We start from the raw sequence: 27,641 nt of genomic DNA, 5'->3' as shown, positions 1-27,641 counted from the left end.
TTTTGTCTAATTACTAAATTTTTTAGTCTCTAATTTATTCTAAATTTGTTTATATTATTTAAGTTATAATTAAAAGTACTTAGAAATATCCAAATTTAATTTTAATAGATTTAGAAATTAGTATTATGTTATAGATAGATTAGAAAGTTATTTTTTAATATTTTAGAAGGTTTCTAAATTGTAATGATGAAGTTATATATATAAAGAGATTCACAAATGAAATTCAATCAATTCAAACATAACAATTAAATTCTCTTAATGATTTTTTAACTCTTTACTTTATTTTCTTTTGAATAATTACTTATTTATCAATTGAATCTATTGATTTAAATTGGTTTTGTGTGTCCCATTGTACACAATCTCTCAATTCCTTTCAAATCTATTGATTTACACGCTTCCGCTACATCACTTTCCACGTTAGCACTCAATTTGATCTTTATAAAAGAATGGGAGCTTAGTAGACCTACTTACCAATTGAAAAAAAAAAGTAGCCATAGAGATCAATGTGCTCTATAACTTCAATGTATTGGCAAGTCACGAAGTTGGCAAACCAACTGATAGAAGAACTTATGAAGAAATGTGTTGTGAGCTCAGTAGTTTTCCACCTTACCTAATTGTCGTGCTTCCATTACATCCAGACGCACTGTCACTATTCTTGACAGAAAAAAAACCCCATTACTACCATAATGTTGTAGATTCTAATTCAGTGTTCTGGTTCTATGTTCTTGAAACAAATAGATTCTAAATTGTAATAGAATGTTAAAGCAAGAAGTAATTAGAAGAACTTATCGGTGACCGAGGCACTAAGAAGCCAATGTCCTTAAAATCAGTTGCACCCGCTCGGGATTGAATCCACAGTGCAGTTGGTCTTAGGCGTCTGGTTTCCAAGATTCAACAGTTACTCTCTCTGCTAACCGTGCACTCGTAATGCTCAAGAGGTCTTGAGTTCAAAACTTGACTCCAACAAAACACATGAATAAAAACTATGAATTTTATAACACATAAAATTATATTAATTCATGTTGCATCTACTGATAACATAACTTTGAGTTCATAAGCCCCTAGTGTCGATCTAACCATGTAGTCGGTTGCTGATACTGTAGATAACTTAACTTCGGATCTGGATATGGATATACTTGGATCCGGCCCAAACCCAACCCATTTTAAGCCCTAGATGCTTGAAAAACTGAGACTATCCACCAAAAACAGACAAGCACATCCACACAAAACATGAACCAATCAAATGGTCCAAAATCAATCAGACAGATGGTTCTGATGATCAATGGCCAAATCCTAGTATAACATTACCAAAATGGCACAAAATTATAAGAGTCAAGAGTATCCATAACCAAAAACCATCAATCCTCAACCGAGATGAAATATAACTAAAACAAAAAGACATACTCCACCAATCATAATACTTTGAGAAATCACTCAAGCAGCAATTGTGCAGTAGAAGCAAATTGCACAGACTCTTAATCAGAATCTTCATACACTTCACCATCAGAAAGCTCGTCAAATGACCTTATATCAAGTTGGTAACGAAGGATTCCTCCGATTCCACCAAACCCCCTACAAAACTGAGAACCCTCTTGGGATTTATTGGTGACAAATTCAAGAACGCAGCCAAACTTCTTATACTCGTTCGCAAACCACTCCAACAATGACGTCTTTTCCTGAACCTCTAATTCTGCATTGGTGGTTGCATCTCGAAAGTTGCTCTGATCAGCCTCTTGATCCTTGTTCAAGTGCTTTATAACTATCTCACCCGTGGCACTGTTCTTCAATGTGTATCTGTTTATATCAAGATTTTCCCATACAATTAGTGTCTCAACTGCACCCATTTCTAGTGCCTTTAGTGTGTCATCTACGCCAAAGACATATTTCCCAGTATCCTGACTAATCTCCTCAAAATACTTCCCAATCAATCGCTTCTCCTGAATGAACTTCACATTAGACAGAATCTCCGAAGATAGCTCAATAGCCTGATTGAAACCATTTTCCCCTCCGTAAGAAACATCCACCACATTTAGTATCTTAGCTTGGAGTCGAGGATCAAACATATCGGACTGACTCAACTCAGTCTTGAAGTCAGCAGATCCAGCAAGGATTAGTCCAGAAACATTCGGTTGACTCGTAGCTGGATTGATAAAGAATTGTGTGGCGAGCTCAGCGGTCTTCCTCACATAATTGTGACGTTTCTCCATCCGAAGCCGAGCAAAACGTAGAGCAGACTGTCCTCCTCTTCCATGTTTCTTCGGGAGATCAACAGTGAACTTATGGAGAACTTCACGTGTATTTCCACTTAATGTCCCGAAAAGGGTCCCATTCCCATCCATGATTATAAACCCAAACTTATCATCGGATTCTAAGAGTTCGTTCAGAGCCTCGGTATGAAACTTGTTATCACATAGATACAATGATGCATTTATGGGCTTGAAAGGCTCGAAGTCAATTGTAACCTTCTTCTCCTTCCCATCTTCGGTCACAATGGTTCCGGTATATAACACCAAACCATTGGGAGGAACCCTGTTGTAAAGCTTCAGCCTTTGTTGGGCAGAGGTAATGGCACCCAACACTGATTGTCGATTGACTCTGCTTTTGATGTTTGATGCCGTACCAAATTCGTCACCCAACATCTTTGTGACCCGAGATATTTGATCACGTGGAGGCATTATAAGAGAAATCATACTAGTCCCATTGCCTCTTGCGGCTTCTAGTGCCTTGATCAATTTCTTGATCTTCCATATCTCAATGTTCTTATCGGTTTCTTGACCGTCAGACATTGCAAGAGAAATGATAGCAAGCGCAAGAACGGTAATCTGCCAAACTGCAAACAAAACATACAACGAATGCACAACATGTATCTCAAAGCCTTAAAGTTTATGCAATATAGGTGCCAAGCTATAAACAAAGTGATCCTCAAAATTCACATTAGAAAGTATTGAAGACACCTGGAAGCACAATTACATTGCAACATTTCAAGACTTGATAACTACCAAAAATTTTCTCTTGGACTTCCTTTGACAGTGCGCTGACATGGCAGTGCACAGACAACCAAAGATTTTTTTTCCTTGTATCTCGAGGAAAGAAATCTATGATTCTCTGTGCACTGCCACATCAGCACAGTGTCAAAGGAAGTGAGTTTACAACGACTCTTATCTATTTATATCTACAAATAAGTAATAAAACACACTCTCCTTATTTAGTAAGATTTTAAGCCTAAGGGTGATTTTGCTAAAATGGATTACCACCAGCCCTCGAGATTTCCTGGAAAACTCAGATCCAAAAAAAAAATTCAAAATTTTTTGGGGGAGCTTCATCCAAGGTTTTGAAAATGGAGGGCTACCGAACTTCCACGGACTCCTAAATTTAAAATTAAAATTCAGCGGAGAAAAACACTAATTTTTTTTTAGTTTTTTGAAAGTTCATAGAATTTTGTCCTCTACTACCCTAAAGCATTCGATCTTGTTTTTGAAAGCATCAGATCAAGTTTTTGGATACTACAAGGTGAGCCCAAGGACCCTTAGTAAAGGTGGAATCCTTACTAACTTAGTAAGGCTAGTCAGACTGATAAGTAATAGCTGTGACTGTTCTTCAAGAACGCATGGGGATTCAATTATTAGTTAAAGACCAGAAGCAATGACAATAACATTGCATTGCTACTTCTGTTTCACTTCATCCAAATGTGTCATGGGGCATCGACCCAAGACACACATAAGGAGAGCTTCTTATGAGCATAGTTATGTGTGTTGGGGAATAAGTTGGCAAATGAAAATTTTGAAAAATCAGAAAAAAAAAAAAATTTCGCTGTGAGGTTAGGACCTATGTTACCCAATTCATTGCTACTAGTCCGAACCGGTACATAGCGAACCAGGTCGTGGTACATTTTGTACTGAGTTCGTATAATCAAGCAAACCACAAACCCATTGAATTTTGGTTGGGATCGGCGAACCAAATATTTTTTTAATTGGTGCGGTGAACCAAACCATTGTATTATTTTTTTTCATTGTTCATATCTAAAGTATAGATTCTATTTTTACTTCGAATTTTTTAACATAACAATTGTACTTATACTTGAATTCTGCACAAGCGAACCAAGCTAGTGAACTGATCTAGGAAACTAAAGCGAACCAAGAAACGAATTATCTTTACCTACCCCTACAAACCGGGTTCATTCTAAAGTGGTGAACCACGAATCCGGAACCCAAATTCAAACCAAGTGAATCGACGAACCATGGAACATAGGTTAGGACTGTGGAATTATTCCTACTAAGCGGTGTCATCATTTATATCATCAAATCCCATTTTAAACTACAATAATTAATCACCAAAATCCCACATTAATATCATCTATAAATCCACAAAAAGTAGTCTCCACAACATATTCAAGATTTATATTGTTCAAAATATTAAAAAGTTAACAACATATCATGTATTTAGGTTTTCTTACACAGATTTTAAATTGCAGCAGCTAAGCACAAAAAAGGAGATATTTCTATAGAGAAAAAATAGAAAATACTAAGCTCAAATCATGTTTGAGGCTCTCCTCTCCTTACAGATTTTTTTTATTTTTCGTAAAAAAAAAAAAAAAAAAAAAAAATCCTATAAAACAGATACTGATCCCTAAGAAATGAGATCTAATCTCAAAGAAAACTGAATTTTTTTCACTCTCGGCCATATAATTGATGTTGTGTTTAGAGAGGATGAGAGAGAGATCCACAAGTCTACAACATCAAATATATGGTTGTTGTTTCTAATCTCATTAAATACTAGACTGAGAGAGAGAGAAGAGGTACCTTATTTTCGGACAAAGCTCTTCGTAGAGATATTAGGGCTTGTACCCTTTGAATCGATTTAGGAGAATTTGAGGGAGGATCTCTCAAATATTTTATAAATATATTCTTCAACCAAACACCTCCTATGCTTTAAAACTACTGAAAAATTATGCATTATTATTATTATTATTGTACTAACGAAAAATCACCACTTAAAAAAATGATTAAATCCGTAAATGAAAAAAAATAAAAATATAATAACCGTTTTTTTGAAAAATCAACAAATTTGATGATTATGTAAAACAGTAGCATTTTTAACACCTCTCTTGATGAATCTCGAAGGTTTACATTTTTGAAATCTTTCTGATTGTTTCAATCATAGTAACAAAGTTTGGATTCAGTAATTATTCGGTGAGGCTCAATTCTTTTTAAAAAAATTGAAAAAATTTCAAGGAATTCATAAATGATTTGGATTGCTTACCAAAATCAAGTATCTTCAACTTATCTATAAACAACCCGATAGTCAAATTTAGCTAAATAAAAATGTAATTTTCTTGTTTAAATTACTTTCTAAAAAATCTACTTTTAAAAACTAAAATAAGAAAAAAAATATATTCAGACAAAAAGAAATTAATTTGTAAAAGTTACTTTCTCTACTCTCTAATTTGTATCCAAATAAAGCCTAAAACAAATATTTTTTAAAGACAACATAGAAATAATAGTGAATTTTGTTATGTCTTGTCTTATTCTCTTTTTCTTTATTGAAGAGAACTGATTGTGTGTGTGTGTGTGTGTGTGTGTGAGAGAGAGAGAGAGAGAGGGTTCGGGCTTTGCCTAGATTTTGATGAAAAAAAGGAAAAGTGAGTCAAGATTTTCTTATAGTGGGGGCAAAATATAGTTAGTGATATAGTTGAAGAACTTGAAGATAAATAGCTTTAAAAAAAAAAATTCAGAGATTTTTGATTTGAAGTTGAAGAAAATGATATTTAAATCATTTTCAATTAATCTATGAGAGAAGGCCCAGTCAGGTGGTAAGGTCACCAAGAAAATTTTAAGGGGCGAAGGGAAGGCAAAATTGAAGGGAGGTGAGGAGGTGGGGGCAATTTGGGGTGTGTAATTAGTTGAAAATATATGGGGTATCTCAAAGTTTTGTGGGGGCAAATTGCCCACAAACTCCGCCCCAATTTTTTGGTAGCGTATGACTTAGAATTTTCAGACATTGGAGTAATAATAAAATATACATTGTTTCAGACATTACTGACATGGAGGTGCCTACAGAACCATTGATGCTTTTAACTCTTATCCGATGAAAAGCATCTATGGTCCCGTACACACATCCACATCAGCAATGTGTGAAATGATATACATTTCAATGTTACTTTAGCATTTTTCAGAACAATTTTATCACCTTCAACCTTTAAACATATAGAGCAAGATAGTGTTTGTGGTGAAATTAAAAATATTAGACTTTTTGAAAAGAGGTCGAAGACAATCGATTTTTGAAACAATTAGGGAGGATTTTTTGGTAATAATTTGAAGAGGGTATTTTGATCGTTTGTTGTTAGTCTATCATGGAAGATCATAGTTTAGGGCATGTCATCAATTTGAAAGACCAGTACTGGAATATTGTTATTTATGTGCCTTTCTTCTATTGTTCCCCCTTGATTCTGATAGTGAAGAAGATCAAAACTCATATTCTTGATTTTTAAATGTTTTGTGAAATATTGATTTTTCTCAAAGAAAAAAAAAACCATCAGCTTCAATTATTGATTTATTTGCATTTAAATCACTAAAATCATTATTTTTTTTATTCTCAATGCTCTATTTAGTAGATCCTAATCCTTGCCGAAAATCCTAAAATTGGGAGGATATTAAAAGAATTGCTACATCTTTCTCTAAATTGACGAGTAGAATATGAAGAAGCAAGGATTACAGAAGAAAAAATAAAAAAATTTTGACAAAAGGTTGAAGGCAAAATTATTTCGATAATTTTCTGTTTAACTATGCCAAGAATTTCAAAGTAAAAGGGGTACTCAAATGTATACACAATTCTCACTTAGTAAACTATCTTTGATATCAGGAGTATTAATCTAAATGGTCCAAGTCTGTTGACAAGATCAAGAATACTCCCTTCGATTAAAATAAATTTATCATTGAACCATCCTAAAGAGTCGTGATTTTCTGATCGAAGCCCTCTCTAACGCCCTACCGTGGCATGGGTTAGAATCATAGATTTTTTTTCTTTCAGGATACATGATCGTACATCCCCATAAATATGTGCAATTACGTATCCTGAGAAAAAATCTATGATTCTAGCACGTGACACGATTATTTATTCAATGATAAATCAATGAATCATCCTAATAGTTTTTTGAGTCGTGCTAGAGCGACGTCAAGATTGTACTTCATATCGCACAACCTATCATGAAAGTGGGTAGGAACTATATATATTTTATGACTCATATCTCTATGAAAACGTTCTATAATTCCTATACACTTTCACGTCACGGTGTACAATATGAGGTACAATCTTGAGGTCACTTAAGCATTATTTTAAGGGTTTTTTTTTTTTTTTTCCTCTAATTGAACCATCATCCTAATAATAAATCTATGAACATAATAAAGTCTATTTTCCTTTATATAAAAAACTGTCTCTGAGACCGATTCTAGTCGACCCCACTGATAAAAATGCATATATTTATTGAGCACTTCCTTAAGTCTCGTGTCATATCCCGTAATTCAACTTGTCCAGATGATCAAAGCCAACATTTCGAATATCTCTTTAATTAAAATTAAAAGACAAAAATGAGAATTATGCGGTGAGCGTGGATCGAACACGCGACCTTCAGATCTTCAGTCTGACGCTCTCCCAACTGAGCTATCCCCGCACGTTTTATTAAAACAAGTACATTTTTATAGTTCTATAAATTTTTTTCAGACAATGGTTGACTCAAATCTTTCTGACTTAATAAACTTTACTGCAAGTAGAAGCTAAAAGATTCTAAACTTTTGTTAAGAAAAATGATAGTATTTCACTTTATAAAAAGGCCTTCATAATACATTTGCCCTTGCATATGCCATGCCACCTACAAAATGTTAGTTATTGAAACTAACAGTTACAAGCATGGAACCTTAAATACCCTATCAATTTCAATTCACAAAAGTAAGAAAAACAAGATGGACACCACACCTAATATCTTTTGGTAGTTGGAGATGGGTAGAGTCAGGATCTTATTTACGTGAAAGCAACTAATGAAGAAAATAAGAAAGGAGTGGAGGAACACAGATTCAATTATTTTCGTGATTCATCTTGTTTATTATGAATAAAAGAAGTAAACATATATAGATTACAGTGGCTGTCCATTCTAGAAAATTTCCTTAATACAAGAGGGAATCATGCTGATAAATAAAATCAAATCCTACCAACTAAGGAAATAAAAATAATTACAGCTAAGCTAAATATGGCAAATACGAGAATTAGGGCTTGAATTCCAACACTCCCCCTCAAGCCCAAATTGTAGATTTTTATCATACCCAATTTTTTCGTTAAGTCATCAAAGTTTGATCTAGCAAGAGCCTTTGTGAGAATATTAGTTGTTTGACAATGTGTTGGTGTGTAACTGACTGTGAATATTCCTTCTTCAATCTTCTCTTTAATGAAGTGCTGATCAATTTCCACATGCTTTGTTTGGTCATGATGAATAGGATTCTTTGCAATACTGATTGCTGCTTGATTATCACAAAATAACTTCATGGGGTGCTCTATCGACTTTTTTTAATTCTGATAGCTGTCTTTGTAACTAAATACCTTCACATATACCTTGAGCCATGGCACAAAATTCAACTTCTACATTACTGCGGGCTACAATAGATTGTTTCTTACTCCTCCAAGTAACCAAGTTTCCCCATAAGAACAATATCCTGAAGTTGATCGTCGATCAATAATAGATCCTGCCCAATCTGCATTTGAAAATATTTCGATATCCCTCTTAGGCATTTTTTAGAAGAATAATCCCTTACCAGGCGTCATCTTGAGAAATCTTAACACTCTGTAAACAGCAGTCATATGTTTTTTGCTTGGGCAATTTGTAAACTGGCTAATCACACTGACAGAGAAGCCTATGTTAGGTCTTACGTGTGAGAGATAGATAAGTTTTCCCACAAGATGTTGATATTTTCCTTTGTCGACAGGAGTACTACCATCATTGGCTTCTAATTTACTATTGAATCCACATGGGAATCTCAACAGGCTTGCAACCAAGCATTCATATTTCACTTAACAAGTCCAGGACGTACTTACGTTGAGAAATAGATATACCCTTCTTTGACCGGCCAATTTTCATCCCTAGGAAATACTTGAGATTTCTCTAAGTCCTTGATTTCAAATTCTTTGGCCAAGAATTGTTTGAGCAACCATATCTCCTCCTTATGATTACCTATCAAAATAATGTCGTCTACATACACAATGATAATTGCCAACTTTCCTTTTGTGGAGTGTTTCACAAACATGGTATGGTCAGATAGACACTAAAAATATCCATACCTTTTTACACCCTTTGTGAACCATTCGAACCAAGCGCAGGGAGACTATATGAGTCCATACAAGGATTTTCGAAGTCTACATATCTTGTTGGAGTTGGATTTCGTCTCAAGACCTACTAGAATATCCATGAAGACCTCTTCCTTTAGATCCCCATTGAGAAATGCATTCTTCACATCTAGTTGGTGAAGCGACTAATCGACATTAGCTGCCAATGATAGAAGTACACAAATAGTGTTGAGCTTGGCAACTGGGATAAATGTTTTCTGATAGTCAATGCCATAGGATTGAGTGAACCCTTTGGCGACCAACCGAGCCTTGTACCTGTTCACATTTCCATCTTCCTTGTACTTAATTGTGAAAATCCATTTACACCCCATCGATTTCTTGTCTTTTGGAAGGTCAACAATTTCCCAAGTACCATTCTTTTTCAGAGCCTGAACTTCTTCATTGACTGCAGCTTTCCACTTAGGACACTTAAACACTTCATGAATGTTTCGAGGCACCTATATCTTTGTGAGGCTAGAAGTAAATGAACAAAAAGAAGGTGACAGCTTTTCATAGGAAATAAAATTCCCAATGGGATGTTGAGTACAAGTTCTTACTCCTTTTCTCCAAGCTATGGGCATATTCAGAATAGCATTTTGTAACTCAGAATCAAGAGTACTATCTGAGTAGGAGACAACGTTACTTGGAATTTTGCTTGGATTAGGACCTCGTTCTGCTTCATGGATCTGTTGAGAAAGTGCTCCTTCCTCGGTTTCCTCTTGGATGTGCTCCTTATCCTGCAAGTCAACAATGAACTCGGTGGTTTCGACAAATAGAGGCTAACTAGGAGACTCTAGAGAAATGTGATTTTCTGACCTTAGGAGAATGGGATTTTCTGTGGATTTTGGTGACTTAGTGAGAGATTCAACATCCCAAAATTGATATTCTTGAGTTGAATTCTCCCCCTGAATATTAGTTTTGGGGTAGTTTGGTTGGGTTTCAAAAAAGGTGATGTCCATCGAATTGTAGAATTTTCTCGTGATTGGAGAGTAACACTTGTACCCTTTTTTATTTGAAGAATACCCAAGAAAGATACACTTGAGTGACCTAGGATCAAGTTTACTTCTATGTTGTTGATGGACATGAACGAAGGCAGAGCACCCAAAATTTTTTGGTGGAATAGTGGAAATAAGGTGAGTTGTTGGAAAGGATTTTAGGAGGCTTTGATAAGGCATTTCGAATTTTAGTACCCTAGACGACATTCTCTTAATGAGATAAGTTGCCATAAGGATAGCTTCCCCCCCAGAACAATTTTGGAACATTCGTTGAGAACATTAGCGATCTAGCCACTTCTAACAAATGTCAATTATTCTTTCAGCGATTCTGTTTTGTTGTGGGGTATCCACACATGAACTTAAGTGAACTATTCATTCTTTTTCTAGAAATTCTCCTAGAATGGAGTTGAAACAGTCCCTAGTATTATCAGACTTTAAGATTTGTATTTTTGATTGAAATTGGGTTTGAATCATATTTTTGAAAATTTTGAATATTTGACCCGTTTCTGATTTTTCTTTCATGAGGAATACCCACGTTAATCTAGTATGATCATCTATGAATGAGACAAACTACCTAGGACCTATTACATTTTTTATTTTTGATGGACCCCAGATATCACTATGGATCATTGAGAATGGACTAAACGCTTTGTAAGGTTGAATGGGAAAATGAGACCGAACATGCTTTGACAATTGACAGATTTCACACTCAAAATGTTTTGGACTTTTATTAAATAAAAATGGAAATAGGTGCTTCAGATACATAAAATTTGGATGACCTAAGCGATAGTGCCACAACATGATTGAACTATCGTTATTTTGATAAGAAATGAAAAAAGAACTACCAGTAGCTGCCGTTTGAGGTTGTTCTAGTGGATAGTGATGCTCCTTAAGGATGTAGAGTCCGAAGCATTCCTCAGCATTGCTAATCGTCTTCCCCGAATCCAAATCCTGAAATTCACAGTGAGTGGAGGAAAAATTAGTAACGCACCTCTTTTCCTTAGTGAGTTTACTAATTGACAATAAATTACAGTCAAAATTAGGGACAAGTAGAACATAGCCTTTGATAACACAGTTGAACTTGTACCGATAACCTTTGATAACAAACTACCCGCTATTCAAATAGTTAAATTATTTGGACATGAGCTATATGTATCAAATATCGTTGCATCTCCCTTCATGTGATTAGATGCTCCTGAGTCTACGATCCAATGCTTTTTTACTTCTCTTTCTCACAGTTAATGCACTAAAAAAATTACTTTTGTGAGCCAAGGTTCTGGACCCAATGACATGATTGGAAGATGAGTCGGCTTGTGATTGTGTTGATAGGAGAGGAAACATTAATTTTTGAAGCATCTCCATTTGCTCCTTGTTAAAAGGGTTTGCTTCAGGTGGATGGCTTATCGGTAGTGACATGATTTCCTTGACTTTCCTTCTCCATTTGACGAGCCGGCTTCCAATCGGTTGATTTCCCATGCAATTTTCAGCAGGTGTCCCTTAAATGCCATGGTTTCCTGCAATGATCACACCAAGCCTTCCTCTTTTATTTTTCTGACGATTATCTGAAGGGGAAAACTGAATTTCCCGAGTTACAAGAGCCGTGTTTTCAGCTATATTCAAATATTGGGGTGATCCCATCATGACCTTCTTCCTACTTTCTTCCCATCGAAGTTCAGAGAATGCTTCGTTGAGACTTGGTGATGGCTTTACTCCCATGAGTCTCCCACGGACTTCATCAAGATTTTTATTTAAACCTAGCAAAAACTTGTACACATGTGTTTTCTCTACAATCTTTTTGTCCAATAATATGTCAGCAGGACATGACCAGTTATGAACTTCATAGGTATCAAGTTGACGCCAATTGCGAGTAAGAACATTAAAGTATTAAGTTACTGTGAGATCGCCTTGTCGCAAATCGTAGAGAATCCCTTCAATCTCTACCACTTCCGAAGTGTTCTCGATATCTGAGAAAGTCTCATTGGCTGCATCCCAGATTTCCTTAGCAATTTCGAATGACAGAAAATTATCGCCTATGTCCATAGTCATTGAATTGACGAGCCATGACATGACCATGTTGTTTTCTGCCATCCACTTTTTGTAAGTTGGAGCCGTCGTTACCGAAGCCGTTGAAATACCGGTGAGATAATCATCTTTCTCTTTTCCCCGAATGAACATTAAGATGGATTGAGACCATTGTAGATAGTTTTGTCCATTTAATTTGTGAGCGGTAATAGGAACATGAGTGGCTTCTATAGATGATGATGATGATGTCGGAAGAAGAAGATGAGGAATAATTTCTTTCTGAAGCCATAACAGAGGTTGGGTTGTATTTGGGCATGAAGATTTAGAAGGAGAGAAGATAATGAATAGGAAAACTTGATGAAGAAGGTGAGAGATACATGATTAAACCTGCTCTGATATCATGAAGAAAATAAGAAAAGAGTGGAGGAACACATATTCAATTTTTTCTGTGATTCATCTTGTTTATTATGAATAGGAGAAGTAAATATATATAGATTACAATGGATGTCCGTTCTGAAAAATTTACTTAATACAGGAAGGAATCATACTGATAAATAAAATCAAATCCTATCAACTTAGGAAATAAAAATAATTACAGCTAAGCTAAATATGGTAAATACGAGAATTAGGGCTTGAATTCCAACAACTAAGACCCTTAAAAATGGGAAAAAAGAAGAAATTGTGGGGATAATAATGACGGATTTTCTTATCCACCGTTATTATCTATCACAATAACTGCTAAATCCTTGTAACTATTAAAATCTCTTGTGGGGCCATTGCACGCCAACTATAAATCCACCCATGGTTGGAGACTTGGAGTGTAATAATTAATAATATACAATTTTAATATACACCTTCAATCTTGAAGAGTATTTGGGATATTTTCTAATTTTTTAAAATTAATGACACACGTTCGATGAACTCAATCTCCTCTCATAGTTAAATAGAAAATTACTTAAATAACCATATCCTCAACCTCTAACAAAAAATGATTGATATTTCTAATCAAAATCAGCGATCTTCAACCATTTTACTCTCATTTTCAACTTAAAAGATCAACATCAAGCCTCAAGGAAAATTTTATTTTAAAGGTACAAAAGTCAAAGATTTTTTATAAATGATTAGACAAGGTTGTAAATGACGTGTTAAAGATAAGTTTGAATATTAAAAAAATTAACAAGAGGTTGAAGAGCTCGAAGAAGATGGATTTTGTGAGAAAAATAAGAATTTTTTTTTGCTAGAGGTTGAAGATAAGAGCATTTAGCATAAGTTCATAAGAAAAGAATGAAATGGAAAGCTGATCTTCATATATTTAATATATTCAGATATGGAGGGGTATATCTAAATGTGAAACACTTTCCTTACCAACAGAGTAAGATTTTAATTCCCACTAAGGCTGTTTTGCTCAAATGGATTACCACATCAGCAATCCAACATCACAGCCATCCAAGTTTCATTGAAAAAATTAGATCAAAATGTCAAAAATAATTTCTTTTCAACTTAGATCTAATGTTTTGAAAATGGACAACTACCGAACTTTCACCTAACTCCCAAACTTAAAATAAAAATTCAATGGTGCAATAACTTTTTTAGGAATTTTATTTTTTCAAAGTTCATATAATTTTGTCCTCTGCAACCTTGAAGCATAAGGGTGAAATCTTTACTAACTCAATAAGACTAGTCGGACTGTATCTAAATCACTCTATGCATCTTTTAATTGTTCGAGATGAGTCACCAATCATCGTGTTGATTGGACATTATGGACATCCAAGACAAGTCAAGAACACCCCCAAACGTGAGGCACGTAACATTTAACAAATAAATTAGAGAGTTACTATTGACACACCAACTTTTACTAACGACACACCAACTGATTCACATAGGAATTGGTGTGGCATTAGTAAATGTTGGTGTGGCAATAGCATATCTCAGATATTCACGAAAACAATTAGCATAGAAGATAACGTTTAATAATCCTAAACAAGTTCTTAGCAGAATGGATAGATAGCTTCTCTAATACTTCTGAAACGCCACGTGACTCGAAGTAATAGGTTAGAATACCTGAAACTTTCTGACAGAGAAAGCCTGACAGAGATGTACTACCTTTTTTGGATGCCACGTGTCATGACACAAGTCACACAAGTCACAAGCTTCCAAACTCACAGTCTCAGTTGTTTCGATTCGGAGGAGATCAATCATCAAAGACAGAATGCGGAGCGGTTCATCTTTCTTCAACCGAACTCTCCATCTCTCCCCTGGTTTATCCAAGCTCCTCGTTCTCTTCACTTTCAGGTTCTTGCGTTTCTCTCTCTTCTCTTCTCATTTTGATTTCTATTTCTGTTTCTTTTCTTTTTTTGTGGAGCTTGTGTTTGTTTGTAGTTTTAAAGCTGTTCTTGATTTTGTTTTTAATGAGTTCTTGAGCTTTAAAGGTTTGTATTCTTAAGGATCTACTCTGAAACTTCTTGGATTTGCTTTTGACCTTCTCTGTTTGATCATGCATTGTGGTTCTCTTACCAAAGGAGAGTGTTACCGAGACTCAATCATTTGAGCTGGAAAGAATGTTTCAGGAAGATTTTGAGTAATTTTATTTTATATTTAATTGAATTTTGGCTTTTACAATTTAAATTTGATATACTTTAAAGGTTATTAAAAAAAAAGGAAAAAAAAAAAAGAGGGATTTTTTTTTTTTTGCTACTTAAATAGGGTTATTTTTTATTTTACTAGATAACTTAGTTGTCCATTTATAAAGTTCTAATGATTCAAATCCAGTGGAAAATGTTGTAGATTTCTGTTATTTAGTGGTTTTGAAGATGGTTAGATGATGAAAACTGACATTTTTTACTTGTTGGATCGGCTTACGGGAATTTTCTAAATAGAGGTTTCATGGGATTGTCTTATGTGTTTTAAACAATTTAATGTGGAAGACGATGATGCTCTATTCATTTTTGATCAATAACATTTCTTATAATGTGAACCATAATTGATGTTTCCGAAGATGTTTATGCCAAGAAACACCAAGTTGGGTCTATGCTCGTCACTAAATTTGCCCAATAGGGGTATGTTTGGGGACAGGGCATCCCATATATCCTCAAATAGGATATGAAATACACACCAACAAGAGGATGATCACGATAGAAGATCTTAGTTTGATACATAAACCTGTCTTTTAAACAAAAAATTGAGCACAAATTTTAAGAAAACAGGCGCAATCGAAACAAGAAAGCAGATCGAAAAGAACCAAATACAAGATGCAATCACACAAAGAAAACACAGAGATTTTACGTGGTTCCCTCTAGATTGAGGTACGTCCACAAATCACACCGATTCCACTATGAAGGAAAAACTTGCAATAATAGATCACAACCTTTCACCAAAACGAGAAATATAAATACCCCAGGAAACCTAACTAGGGTTTTACATAATATTAGTGAAATTACGAAAAATACCCCTGGGAAAAGGCGTGGCTTGATTTACAGCACCTCGTTGACCTGTACTATTAGGCTACACAAACCACAACTCACAAGAATTAGCTTCCTTGTATGTATGCATGTTGTAATCTGCGTGTGCACGATGCTTTTGATCTATCATATATATTTACATTTTAAGATGTGGACTATTGATGTTAATCAATGTTTAAACTATTATTTATTTCCTTTTACACTATATTATATCTCGTCCTCCCTCACATCTTACACTTCCCATGATTGATTATTGCAGCAGTGGAGGTCTTGTGGCATACTCTGAGTCACAATCAGACCATGGTGCAAATGCTGTTGAATCATCTTCAAGAGATGTGACGAAGAAGAAGAAGAGGGTAGTGGTGCTTGGAACTGGGTGGGCAGGCACGAGTTTCATGAAAAATATAGATATTTCCTCATTTGATGTTCAGGTGGTATCACCCCGTAATTATTTCGCATTTACCCCATTGTTACCAAGTGTAACATGTGGTACGGTGGAAGCACGTAGCATTGTAGAACCGATTCGGAAAATTATAAAGAAGGTAAAGAGATGACTATTATATTTTTAAACAATGAGCTATATTATCCACTTTTGGAACTTCATTAATATTTAATTTGCAAATATGAACTCGTAGGAATTGTTGTACAGAGGTGCTACTTCATGGATAGTTCCATCTAGGGGCTTAAAATGGATCAGATTTAGCTCAGATCTGAGTATATTCTTATTCATATCCGAATTTCTTTATTTAGATCTAGATCCGACTATTCGAATCATTTTGATTTCTCTTAATCCGAATTCAAGTCCTACCCGACCGAATTGTTTGATTCAGGCCGGATAATTCTTGATAGCTCAACATTTTTTCTTCTATACTTGTTTGTTAATTGCTGTTCTATTCTATTTTATAGAAAATTATATTATATTAAAGTTATTGAAGAAAATATTTTGAAAAACCTAAAAATTTAATTTTCTAAGCAATGTATAATTTGGATCTAGGCAGATATATGGATGGATCTGTATTTGATCCGGATCTTTCTCAGATCATGTGACATCAAACGATATTCGACCCATTTTTTTATTTGGATCTACTCCAAGGACCCAAACCCTCTTTTCATATAATACAATTCTGTGCTTCCAAATAAATCATATCAAAATACAACAAGTATTACAAAGACTTCTTATCTTGTTTTTGATCTAGCAATTTCTTGGCATGCTCATTTGTTGTCTCGATTTTAACTTGATCATTGCTTTAGCAGTAATAATTATTTTTACTACTAGTTGCTGAAACACTGTTTGTTTCACTGTGTATGGTAGAAAACTGGAGAAATTCAGTTTTTGGAAGCGGAATGCATCAAGATTGATGCAGCTAACAAGAAAGTTCTTTGTCGGTCTAATGACGACCAAGTACAAGGGACAGGAGAGTTTTTCCTGGAATATGACTATTTGGTAGTAGCCATAGGAGCCCAAGTAAATACTTTTAATACTTCTGGTGTCATGGAATATTGCCATTTCCTGAAGGTAAACTCCCATTTCTTTTCCATTTGTAGATGGATTTATCCTATATTATTTGGTGGCTTGCTTGTATGAAATAATGGGATGATCATTGTTGTCACCACCATTATCATCATAACCATTAAAACCCTATCCCAAAAATTATGGTTCGTTTGAACGATTCATGTCCCTCCAGTCATTTATGTCTAAAACCACGTCTTCTATTAATTCAGATGTGTTCATATCCACTTTCATTGCCACAATCCACATCCTTATTGGTTATTTAGCTCTATTAGAACTGCCAACTTGCATGTTCCTTCTAATTAGAGCTGTTATGGGTCTTTGTTGCAACCAAACTATCTCAATGGCTTTTCCCTCGGTTTTTTACCAACTAGGGCTGCTCCTACATTTTCATGAATGCTTTCATTTCTATTTTGGTTTTTCTTTGGTCTTAGCATACTCATCCCAATTACACTAAATCTATGAACATGTTTTTTGTTTGCCAACATTTGGCTCCATAAAGCATAACAGGTCGTACCGTTGTCTAATAAATTTTTTGTTGTGATTTAATTTGATTGGGATGCATCAATCACGTAGTACTCCGGAAGCAATCAGCTTTAACCATCCAGTTCTAATATTCTTGCCACCTTCCCAAATGGTCCTTAGATGTGTATATTTGGGCTATCAATAATGGGATCAAAATTTCCCTTCATATTTTTTAGTGAGAAATTAACAACAAAGCTATGTTTTAATAAGGAATCAGGGAAATACTCGTCTCTGTGCAGGAAATAGAAGATGCTCAGAGGATCCGTAGGAGCGTGATAGATTGTTTTGAAAGAGCTGTCCTTCCAAATCTAAGTGACGAAGAAAGGAGGACAAACCTTCATTTTGTAATTGTTGGTGGGGGCCCAACTGGTGTGGAATTTGCTGCAGAGCTGCATGACTTTGTCCAAGAAGATTTAGTCAAGTTATATCCTATGGTTCAAGACCTAGTGAAAATAACAGTGGTCCAGTCAGGAGATCATATTTTGAATATGTAAGAAATGTTTATGGTATTCTTATACCGGTTTTTATAGTTCTCTGATAAATTGTTTTTGGACCTTAATGGTATATCATACGTCATTGATCATCAGTTCATCCCATGACCTACAAAAATTTGCTATGTTCCTAACTATCATACATGAAATTAATAACCATATCAAATATATATAAGAATGGAGCAATGTCTCAATTACAGAAAATCTTTATTTGAATGAAACTACAAAATGTCTTTGCTAGGGTATGTCATGTAAATATTAGCCCCTTCGATAAAAAAGGGTTGATCAAGGACCCCGAATTTGACAGTCCTTCGACCACCCTGCATGATGTTGTCACCACTCTGCAACTAAAAAAGCAAGGTCATTACTTTTAAATCTTACGACGGAAGATATTGTAATTTCTGTTTTTGTAGGTTTGATGAAAGAATCAGTTCATTTGCTGAACAAAAGTTTCAGAGAGAGGGTATTGAATTAAAAACAGGATGTCGAGTTGTAAGTGTCTCTGACAAGGAGATTACTATGAAGGTGAAATCAAAGGGAGATATTTCTTCTATACCTTATGGAATGGTTGTATGGTCTACTGGTACTGGGACTCGTCCTGTTGTCAGAGACTTAATGCAACAAATTGGTCAGGTTCATTGCACTAAACCCATGCCCGTGCCCTCATCTCTGCTTTGAGTTTGTTTGAAGTTGTCTGTGTTTAGGTTATTATTGTTTGCTTGACTGTTATAATATAGATTTCTTTACATGCAGAGTAAGAGGCGTACTTTAGCAACTGATGAATGGCTGAGAGTTGAGGGATGTGATAATGTGTATGCTCTTGGGGATTGTACTACTATAAATCAACGGAAAATCATGGTATGTGCCCCCTTCAGGTTGTTTATATTTGTTGTTCTTTCTAGAATGAAGCATTCATTTGACTTTCACAAAGGGTTTAAAATTTTAGCCAAGATTTCATTAAATTAGCCAAAGAAACACACCAAGCATGTGGAGGTCAAGACAACTATCCTAGAATGCCTGAAACAGATACAACGGAAAAGAAATGAACAAAGCTAGACCAAACCCCCCCACCAAAACTACTTATCTTCACTGATGAAAGGCTTCCACCGAAAAGATGAAATCTTCAAAGAAGAAACCCCTATATCATCAATAAACCATACACCAAAAAAACATAAAACCAATAAGATGAAGTCTGTTGGAGTGCATGGGCAGAAGTCAGGTGACTCATTTTTGGGATTGGGTACTGGCTTCACTAGGTCGTATTAGCTGATACATAATTTGTACAAAGACCTGGTCAAATCTGACAACCCACCAAGTTTGCAAAGATTTTCAGTTTTGGTGCTGGCTGTACCTCACTGCAAAACCAAGATTTGTCATCCTTGCTTTTATGACCCTGCAGTATATGGTTCAAGGTTTCTAGATTCTACAACTTGGTGTAGTTGGCAATAGCTAGCCTCAGTTTTTTGCTGCCGGCTGATCTCACAGTGAAACCAAGAATTTCCGTCCTTGCTTTCATGATCCTGCCATGTCACAAAATTCTCTGAATTTTCCTAAGATTCGTAAAATTCTCCAAATAGGGGACTAGCCAATTAATTCGATGAATTATCGATTGATTGAGAATTATTGTAAAAATTTTACCTATCAACCTCAAAATTATTTTCTTCAACATTCAAATCTCAAGAACAAAATTGGGTTATTTAGGGGTCGAAGATGATGGATTTTGGTAAGAAAAAAAAAAAAAAACATTGTTTCATATTTCCCAAAACTTTCCCGATTTTTTTTTTTTGAAACTTTTACGAACTTAACAAATTAGAGCCCCACCGAATCCAAACTTTGTTACTATTTCCTATGATATATGCAGAGAGGTTTCTAGCAAGCATGATACAGAATCAGTTTGCAGCTAACCATTTCCAGCATTCGGTTGTCATGCAGTTACTAGATTTTGCTAAGCCTCACTGGCCATTTCCAACAAAATATATTTAAACAATGAATTATAAAGGATCTCACTAAAATACATTGCTACTGTAATAATTTTTATTCAATTTCATGCAATTCAAATATTGAGCTTAAAATGACTTAAATTTGGACGCTATACTTGTAAGCATACTGTGTTCACTCAGGAAATGGAGTGCCACATCCTTACTTATCAACTTCATACCTGTATTGGAGCATCATAGTGTACCACATTAAAACTTTTTTAAATTGTGTAACCAAACATGGATTCATGTCATGATACATGACAACCTTATGAAATGTATATGTTGGATGCAATACCTATATGCATATCTGTGTCCTGGATCTCGGGAAATGGGGTGTTGTATTTCTACTTCCTTATACGACCGTGTCCATATCCATATTTATATTGGTGCATCAATGTAAACCACGGTAGAACTTACTTGAAGTCTAAACCGTGCAATGTAACATGGACTAATGGTGTGATTCATGATAACCTCATGAAACAGGACAATTGACTAACTTGTAAATTAATGAAGGTTGAACATTCTGTAAATGTCAGTTTGTATTTATTACCAAATAAAAAATGTCATTCGTAGAAGTGAAAGAATATATAAAATCATCAATCGAAAGAAAAATAATGTGGCCAATGCTTTGGAAAAATTTGCTGCAAGGACTAAGAAATCCCTGGTGATGGATTATATAACTTTTTTACCTTCTGAGGCAAAACAAACTGTGCAAGGCGACCTTGGCCTCCATTCGTGTTATGTAAAAACTTGTCTGGGCTTATCCCTTATACTGTAATTTTTCCCATTAATATAAAATCTTTGCTTGAATAGCAATATATATATTCACCATAATAAATTCATCATTATTGTTACCTCATCCAACACATAAAACATCTCATTTATAAAAATAGATTAAAACTATATAATGTAAGTTTTCCCTCTTCTGGTGTTCAGACAAGAATTTCTTAAGAACTGTGGCTTACTTGTTCACCATAGGCCGATAAGCAAATCAATTTGAATTTCGTAACTGTGGAATCTGTTGACCATAGGCTTATAACAAATAGTGCCTTAAACTTCTTAATGTAGAGCCTCTAATGCATACTATTTTCAGGCCATTTTTCTAATGTATTCTATTTAATGCCGTTATTCTTTCAGGAAGATATTTCATTGATATTTAGTGCTGCTGACAAAGACAAGTCTGGCACCTTAACTTTAACAGAATTCCAAGACGTAATTGAAGACATCCTTGTAAGGTATCCTCAAGTGGACCTTTATTTAAAGAATAATCATCTACACAGTGTGAAAGAACTGTTGAAGGATGCCCAAGGGAATGACAGAAAGGAAGTAGATATTGAAGGATTCAAGTCAGCACTTTCTCATGTTGATTCGCAGATGAAGAGTCTTCCTGCAACTGCTCAAGTAATTCTTTTTTATTTCTTGGGGAAGCTAATTTTTTATTTATAATTTCTTGAATATTTTTTGAAACAGATTATAGGGAATCTAATACAATTGCATTTTCTTACATAAGGTCGCCGCTCAACAAGGAACATATCTTGCTAGGTGCTTTAACCATATGGAGGACTGCAAAGTAAATCCCGAAGGTCCGATTCGTTTTGGGGAATCGGGTCATCATCAATTTCGCCCCTTCAGGTACACAACTCATAGTGAAAAGAATAGGAAAAATAAAATTAGAAATTAACACATTTGAGAAAATGTAAGAGTAACTCTAATCAGCGATAAACTAAAACTCAACATAAACTAAAACTCAACGTAAGAGTAACTCTAACATGCACAACTCATATTTCTTCTGCATGATTAAGCTCCATGCAGAAGAAATATTCAAGTTGAAGGTTCTAAGTGAGTAAGAGGAAGACCAAAAAGAACGTGGATTGAGATGGTGACAGAGGACATGAACACACTTTTAATAACAGAAGGCATGGCTCCGGACAAGTGGAATGGAGAAACATGATTTGTGTAGTCAATCATAAATCCATGGGATAAACCTTTGATGATTATGACCGATGGTTCAATCATCAATGTTCTTGGTAGGGGAAAATGGCGAAGTTGAAAATGCCACAATATCACTCACTTTCACTAAACTATAACTCTTAACATAATCATAAAAAATAAAAAATAAAAACTATAACATGTTCTTTAGGTATTGGAGTGCACAATAGGGAGGAAACAAGGTTTTCCTACAAGTTTAGTAACTAGCCGACAATGTCCTGGTTACATTGGTCCGAGTTCTTGGTGCAATTGTAGTTCATATTAGTCCGTTTTTTCACCATTTACTATGTGATAATGTTTTCTTTAGTCTTGCTTCCCTTCTATCCAATAACACGAATTCCCATCAATTTCTAATTATTTGAGGTACAAGCACTTTGGGCAATTTGCTCCTTTAGGAGGAGAGCAGGCGGCTGCTGAACTGCCAGGGGACTGGGTTTCTGTGGGTCACAGTACACAGTGGCTCTGGTATTCTGTGTATGCAAGGTAATCTTGTGCTTGTAGCGTATAAATGTGGAGTATTGTGCATGTATACTTGATATGGGTGTTACAAGATTTTGATGCGCTCTGACGCTCTTTCCATGTTTAGCAAGCAAGTCAGCTGGCGCACAAGGGTCTTAGTGATGTCTGACTGGACAAGGAGATTCATTTTTGGGAGGGACTCGAGTCGAATCTGAGGCAACGTGAGTAGACACCTCTTCTACTATCTTGGAACACAAGCTTCTTCCATGTTTGTGTGTACATGGTCCAATATTGTGTATGTTAAACTGTATTCTTTCCTTTTCTTTGTTTCCTTTTTAAACAGGTTGACATGACTGTTGTTATTAACAGCTTAGTATATATATGTAATCTTTCACTTAGCAAATATATATATATATATAGGGTCCCGTTCGGCACCCTAAGTTTTACCACACATTTTAACAAATGCGTTTTGTCCTACATGGGTTAGAAGTTTCGGAATGGGCTGATTTTTGGTGAGGATGATCTCTATGGTGAGGAGACCATCCTCACCAAAAATCAGCTCATTCCAAAACTTCTAACCCCATCAAAAATGATTTACAAAAAATGGACGGTCCACGATTTTTCAACTTGTAAACATGGGGCTAAACATTTCGGAATGGGCTGATTTTTGGGGAGGATGATCTTCTAATCATAGAGATCATTCTCACCAAAAATCAGCCCATTCCAAAACTTCTAACCCATGTAGGACAAAAAACGTTTGTTAAAGTGTGTGGTAAAACTTAGGGGGCGATTGATTGCGCTTCAAAACGCGGCGTTTTGAAGTTGAATCAAACACAACGAAACTCAATTTTTTGAAATTGCGTTACGAAATTGCGTTTAGAAACGCAAATATGAAAAGTAGTTAAAAGAAGCTTTTCCAATTTGCGTTTGCGGGAGAAGCGAACTACCGAAAAAACGGCTCAATGAAAAGACCAAAATGCCCCGATCTATTTTCTTCTCTTCTTTCTCTTCTTCTCTTCGACGAACATGGCGGAAACTCGCACAGTCTCTCTGTCTCTCTCTCACAGCTCTCTCTTTCTTCTTCTCTACTTTGTCGACAGAACCTCACACATCTCTCTCTCTCTCTCTCTCTCTCCATCTTTAGCTAGAAACTCTGGTTCATCTGAAACCCTAGAATAGAAAACCAGTATTATTATTCAGATGTGTTGAGTGTCGACTACGGCTGCTAGTAAAGAAGACGGAGAGAGTTGGTGACCAACGAAACCGTCAAAATCAAGGACAAAAAAAACACATTTTTTTTCTCTTCGAGGATCGCATTCCAAAGGTACCCTCATCGTTTCTACTTCTCCAATTCTCCTTTTTGGTTTCCAAATCTTGGTAGATTTTTTTATTTTGATCTTTTTAAGACTTTAATCTCGTTTTGCATCAACTTTAGTAGTTTTTTCAGTTGAAATTCGATTAAATCTCTTGGTTAGTTTCAGATTAATTTCATTTGAGTTCTTTCGATTCGTGAACTAGTAGCTTATCGATTTCTTTCGCAATTTTTTATCTTGAATTCGACTCTTGGACTCTGGATCTCTCTGTTTTATCTTTTTCAGCAAATTTAGATGACAAACTTAACTTTTGATCTGATATTTTAGATTTTTTTTTTTTAATATTCTTTTGTTTTTTGTTCATTTTTGCCTCTGTTACTAAGGGATCCATGTACATAGTGCTGAATCGCTCAATTTTGTAGCTGAATCTCTGTGTTTTTTGTTTTTTTTGTTCTTTAAATTCAGATTTACCAGGAAATTTTTGTTCTTGTCTGATTCACAATGGTATCGTCGATCGAAAGAAGATCTAGTTTTGGGAGTGACCATTAGAAATGTTCATATTGTAAATCAAAAATGAAACAAATATGGCCTTTCAATTGTTCATCAATTTTTGTTGGGTAAACTAACTACCAGTATCATTTTTGGTGGATGCATTAGTAGATGAGATCTTTTCGATCTCTTTAAGCACACTAACTACTATAGCCATGTTGCACCATGGTCTCAATCTTGGACCATCTAGGATGCCTCCACTAGCTTTTGCATTTAGAAATTTTATATCGTCCTTGGGGAAAACCTTGGAATTAAGGGTACCTCCACGGTTTTGAGTTTTTTCATCTACACATGATGCTTTAGAAGTTCCCAATTCTGTTTCAAACTTGTCTTGCTTTTGGTTTTCAGCTTCCTCTTTGCAACAAGTAAATAATGTCCAACGTCAATTGTTGAGAAAGAGAGTGATTCTCAAGTAAGTATTTATCCATCTTTTAATCAATCTTAAAAGATAGTCAAACATCTTTTAATCAGAAATATCAAGTGATAGAGACCTTGAAATTAACTTACAACTATTTTTTTATGTAGAAGAGAGTGAGAATTGAAATCCACAAATTAAGAACTATTAAGAACATTCAGAAAATGGTGGTTGTAAAGCTTATATAGTCTATATTGTATACAATGTATCTCTTTGCATTAACCTAAGACAAGATTCAATGTTATTTATCAAAGATGCACGTGTCTGTGAGCTCACCAGATCATAAAACATGTATGATGTTAGTCATTACGAGTTTAGGAATTAGAGCTTCAGATTGTGATTCTCTAAAGGAACACTGGATGGTTTCTATCTCTTGTTTTAGATTATGAGGTACAATTTTATTGTTTTCAGGTATAAATTTTGGGATTTGTGTCAGCCCTCACCCCTGTTATGGTTGTTGAATTTTGGTGAAAAAACGACCACGCATCGATGGATTTGTAGTATGAGCAATGCCCATGAACGTTTCAGGAATATAGGGTTGTAGGTTGGTTTTTTTTATTTTTTGTGAATTCTTGATGTCAGAATATGAATGTGTTATGTATATACGATGTAATGTAAATGTTGGATTGCGTACTATGCAGGTATTTTGTTTGTTAGGAAAATTTCATGTCTATTTTTAAGAGGAGATGCTGTCGAAATTTCTATAGAATTATAAATTTTCTATATTTTTTTTAGAATTATAAATATTTTAAAATTAATTCAATTATTTTTTTAACTTTTTATATAATTTTATTATATTTATATATATGTACTGTAATTATATATTTGTTGGGGTATTCTGGTAATTTTTAATGCACTCTGGGTGCACTAGCAACCTTAAGGGTATTCTGGTCATTTTACCCTAATACAGCAGATTCTTGAAGTTGTATCAAACAGTAATTACCAGATTCTGGTCAACAGCACAGCACTTTTACAAAGCTCTATCAAACAGGCTTTTCAATGTTTCAGCTTCTGACAGCAGATTCAGACAGCAAATTCTGACAGCAGAAGCTGACAGCAGATTGAAGAAGCTGAATCAATCAGCACCTTAGGGTGCTGAACATTTCCCATATATATATATATATATATATATATATATATATATATATATATATATGGCGGATCATGGGACATATGTAAAAACAATGGTTTTTCAAAATATGGGTTTGAAGTTTCGGATTAAGCTAATTTTTTGTGAGGAGGTCTCTATGATGAGAAGATCATCCTCACAAAAAATCAGCTCAATCTGAAACTTCTAAGTCCATCAAAAGTGGTTTACAAATAATTGGTAAAAAAATCGACGGTCCACATTCTAAATCACTTTTGATGGGGTTAGAAGTTTCAGATTGGACTGATTCTTTATTAGGATGATCTTTTCATCATAGAGATCATCCTCACTAAAAATCAGCTCAATCCAAAACCTCTAACCCATATTTTGAAAAATTATTATTATTACGTTCTTTTTACGTGTCCCATGATCTGTCACCGATATGTATAATCTTTGTTTGCTAAGTAGGAATGAATCAGAGAAAAGTCATATTTGGTCTACATAATTGAGCAATCATGCCAGAGTCAAGATCCGACATTTGATGTGTACTTTGGATGTCTTATGTCTTAGCTTAAATTGGATGATTATTAGTGGTAATGATACATGCCCATTTTATTGCAGGACCTAGAACTATCTGTTTCAATACCAAAACCATAACCGATAGAAATCAGAACTATTGTATATAAAGTCTCATATTATGGTTGCCCACAAAAATAGAAGAAGATAGTGATGAGGATGAAAATAAGAATGAACTAGCTTGCACTAACAAAATAGTGGGAAAAATGATGATGAAAAATCCTGGCCCACCCAACAACTAAAAATAATTTGGGGAAAAGTAATTAATGGTCATGTGGGAGGGGACTTCTTTCTTAATATCCTCTAATTTTAAGGCGATAAGTTTGTTGAGAAGTGCAGTGTTGGAATTGGGTTGAAATGCCAATTGGCTCTAGATTCGGGGATTTCCATTATGAGTCGTGCGGAGTGACTTCAAGATTGGACCTCATATAGCACATCTTGACGTTAAAGTGGATTGGGAAAGATCATTTTTATTGATACTAACAAGATCATTTTATCACGTAATGGAGATTCTATAAGCATTCCATTGGTTATCTATCAATGTTCCATATGTATATGATATAATTTTAGATGTATATAATTTTGTAATAAAAATAACTAAAACATATATCATAAAATAACAAATTCACTGTCATCTTTAATTATTTTTCAACTTGATAGAGATATGACTCTATTTTGATGATAAATAGTATCAAGAGCCTAACAGTTTCAAATGGTGCAATAAGCTCAAGATTGGACCTCATATGCCACTTCTTCACGTGAAAGTGGATAGGAATCATAGTTGATTTTGAAAAACATATGTGATTCTCATACGCTTACACGTGGGGGCATCCGATGTGAGGTCCAATCGTGAAGGTCACTTCAGCATTATTCAATTTAACATTTTTTGAGTCGTGTTGGGCTTAGC

General features: G+C 34.9%; 2 protein-coding genes and 1 non-coding gene across 15 annotated transcripts; 1 reads left to right on the top strand and 2 right to left on the bottom strand.

Moving 5' to 3' along the window:
- Positions 1 to 1,007: 1,007 nt before the first annotated feature.
- Positions 1,008 to 4,938, bottom strand: LOC147387465 (eukaryotic peptide chain release factor subunit 1-3). Its single transcript, XM_086421272.1, has 2 exons — positions 4,800 to 4,938; positions 1,008 to 2,830 (listed from the first exon to the last, which is right to left on the bottom strand). Exon 2 carries the CDS (start codon positions 2,784 to 2,786, stop codon positions 1,476 to 1,478), a length of 1,311 nt encoding a protein of 436 aa, XP_086277398.1. The 5' UTR covers positions 2,787 to 2,830; positions 4,800 to 4,938; the 3' UTR covers positions 1,008 to 1,475.
- Positions 4,939 to 7,593: 2,655 nt separating this feature from the next.
- Positions 7,594 to 7,666, bottom strand: TRNAF-GAA (transfer RNA phenylalanine (anticodon GAA)). Its single transcript has one exon. It is a non-coding gene; the product is annotated as a tRNA-Phe (tRNA).
- Positions 7,667 to 14,518: 6,852 nt separating this feature from the next.
- LOC147387463 (external alternative NAD(P)H-ubiquinone oxidoreductase B1, mitochondrial-like) lies at positions 14,519 to 27,283 on the top strand. 13 transcript variants are annotated; one of them, XR_015171180.1, is made up of 12 exons: positions 14,519 to 14,675; positions 16,101 to 16,383; positions 17,154 to 17,357; positions 18,116 to 18,366; positions 18,781 to 19,000; positions 19,121 to 19,225; positions 21,484 to 21,747; positions 21,857 to 21,978; positions 22,699 to 22,818; positions 22,926 to 23,015; positions 25,005 to 25,068; positions 25,483 to 25,794. XR_015171180.1 is itself a non-coding variant. In XM_086420356.1 (11 exons), the coding sequence occupies exons 1-10, from the start codon at positions 14,593 to 14,595 to the stop codon at positions 23,007 to 23,009; spliced, it is 1,740 nt and encodes a 579-aa protein (XP_086276482.1). In that variant the 5' UTR covers positions 14,519 to 14,592; the 3' UTR covers positions 23,010 to 23,015; positions 26,780 to 27,275. The 13 variants fall into 13 exon arrangements, 6 of the variants coding, with proteins under 6 accessions (XP_086276482.1, XP_086276481.1, XP_086276484.1 ...); XR_015171178.1 differs by having other exon boundaries at positions 22,922 to 23,015; XR_015171182.1 differs by lacking the exons at positions 25,005 to 25,068; positions 25,483 to 25,794 and adding an exon at positions 26,780 to 27,283.
- The last annotated feature ends 358 nt before the right edge of the window (positions 27,284 to 27,641 follow it).

The sequence above is a fragment of the Akebia trifoliata genome, chromosome 13 (genome assembly GCF_017979445.1).
Source record: "Akebia trifoliata isolate Shusen 1 chromosome 13, ASM1797944v1, whole genome shotgun sequence".
Taxonomy (NCBI): Eukaryota; Viridiplantae; Streptophyta; class Magnoliopsida; order Ranunculales; family Lardizabalaceae; genus Akebia; species Akebia trifoliata.
This window is presented reverse-complemented; position numbering and strand designations above follow the sequence as displayed.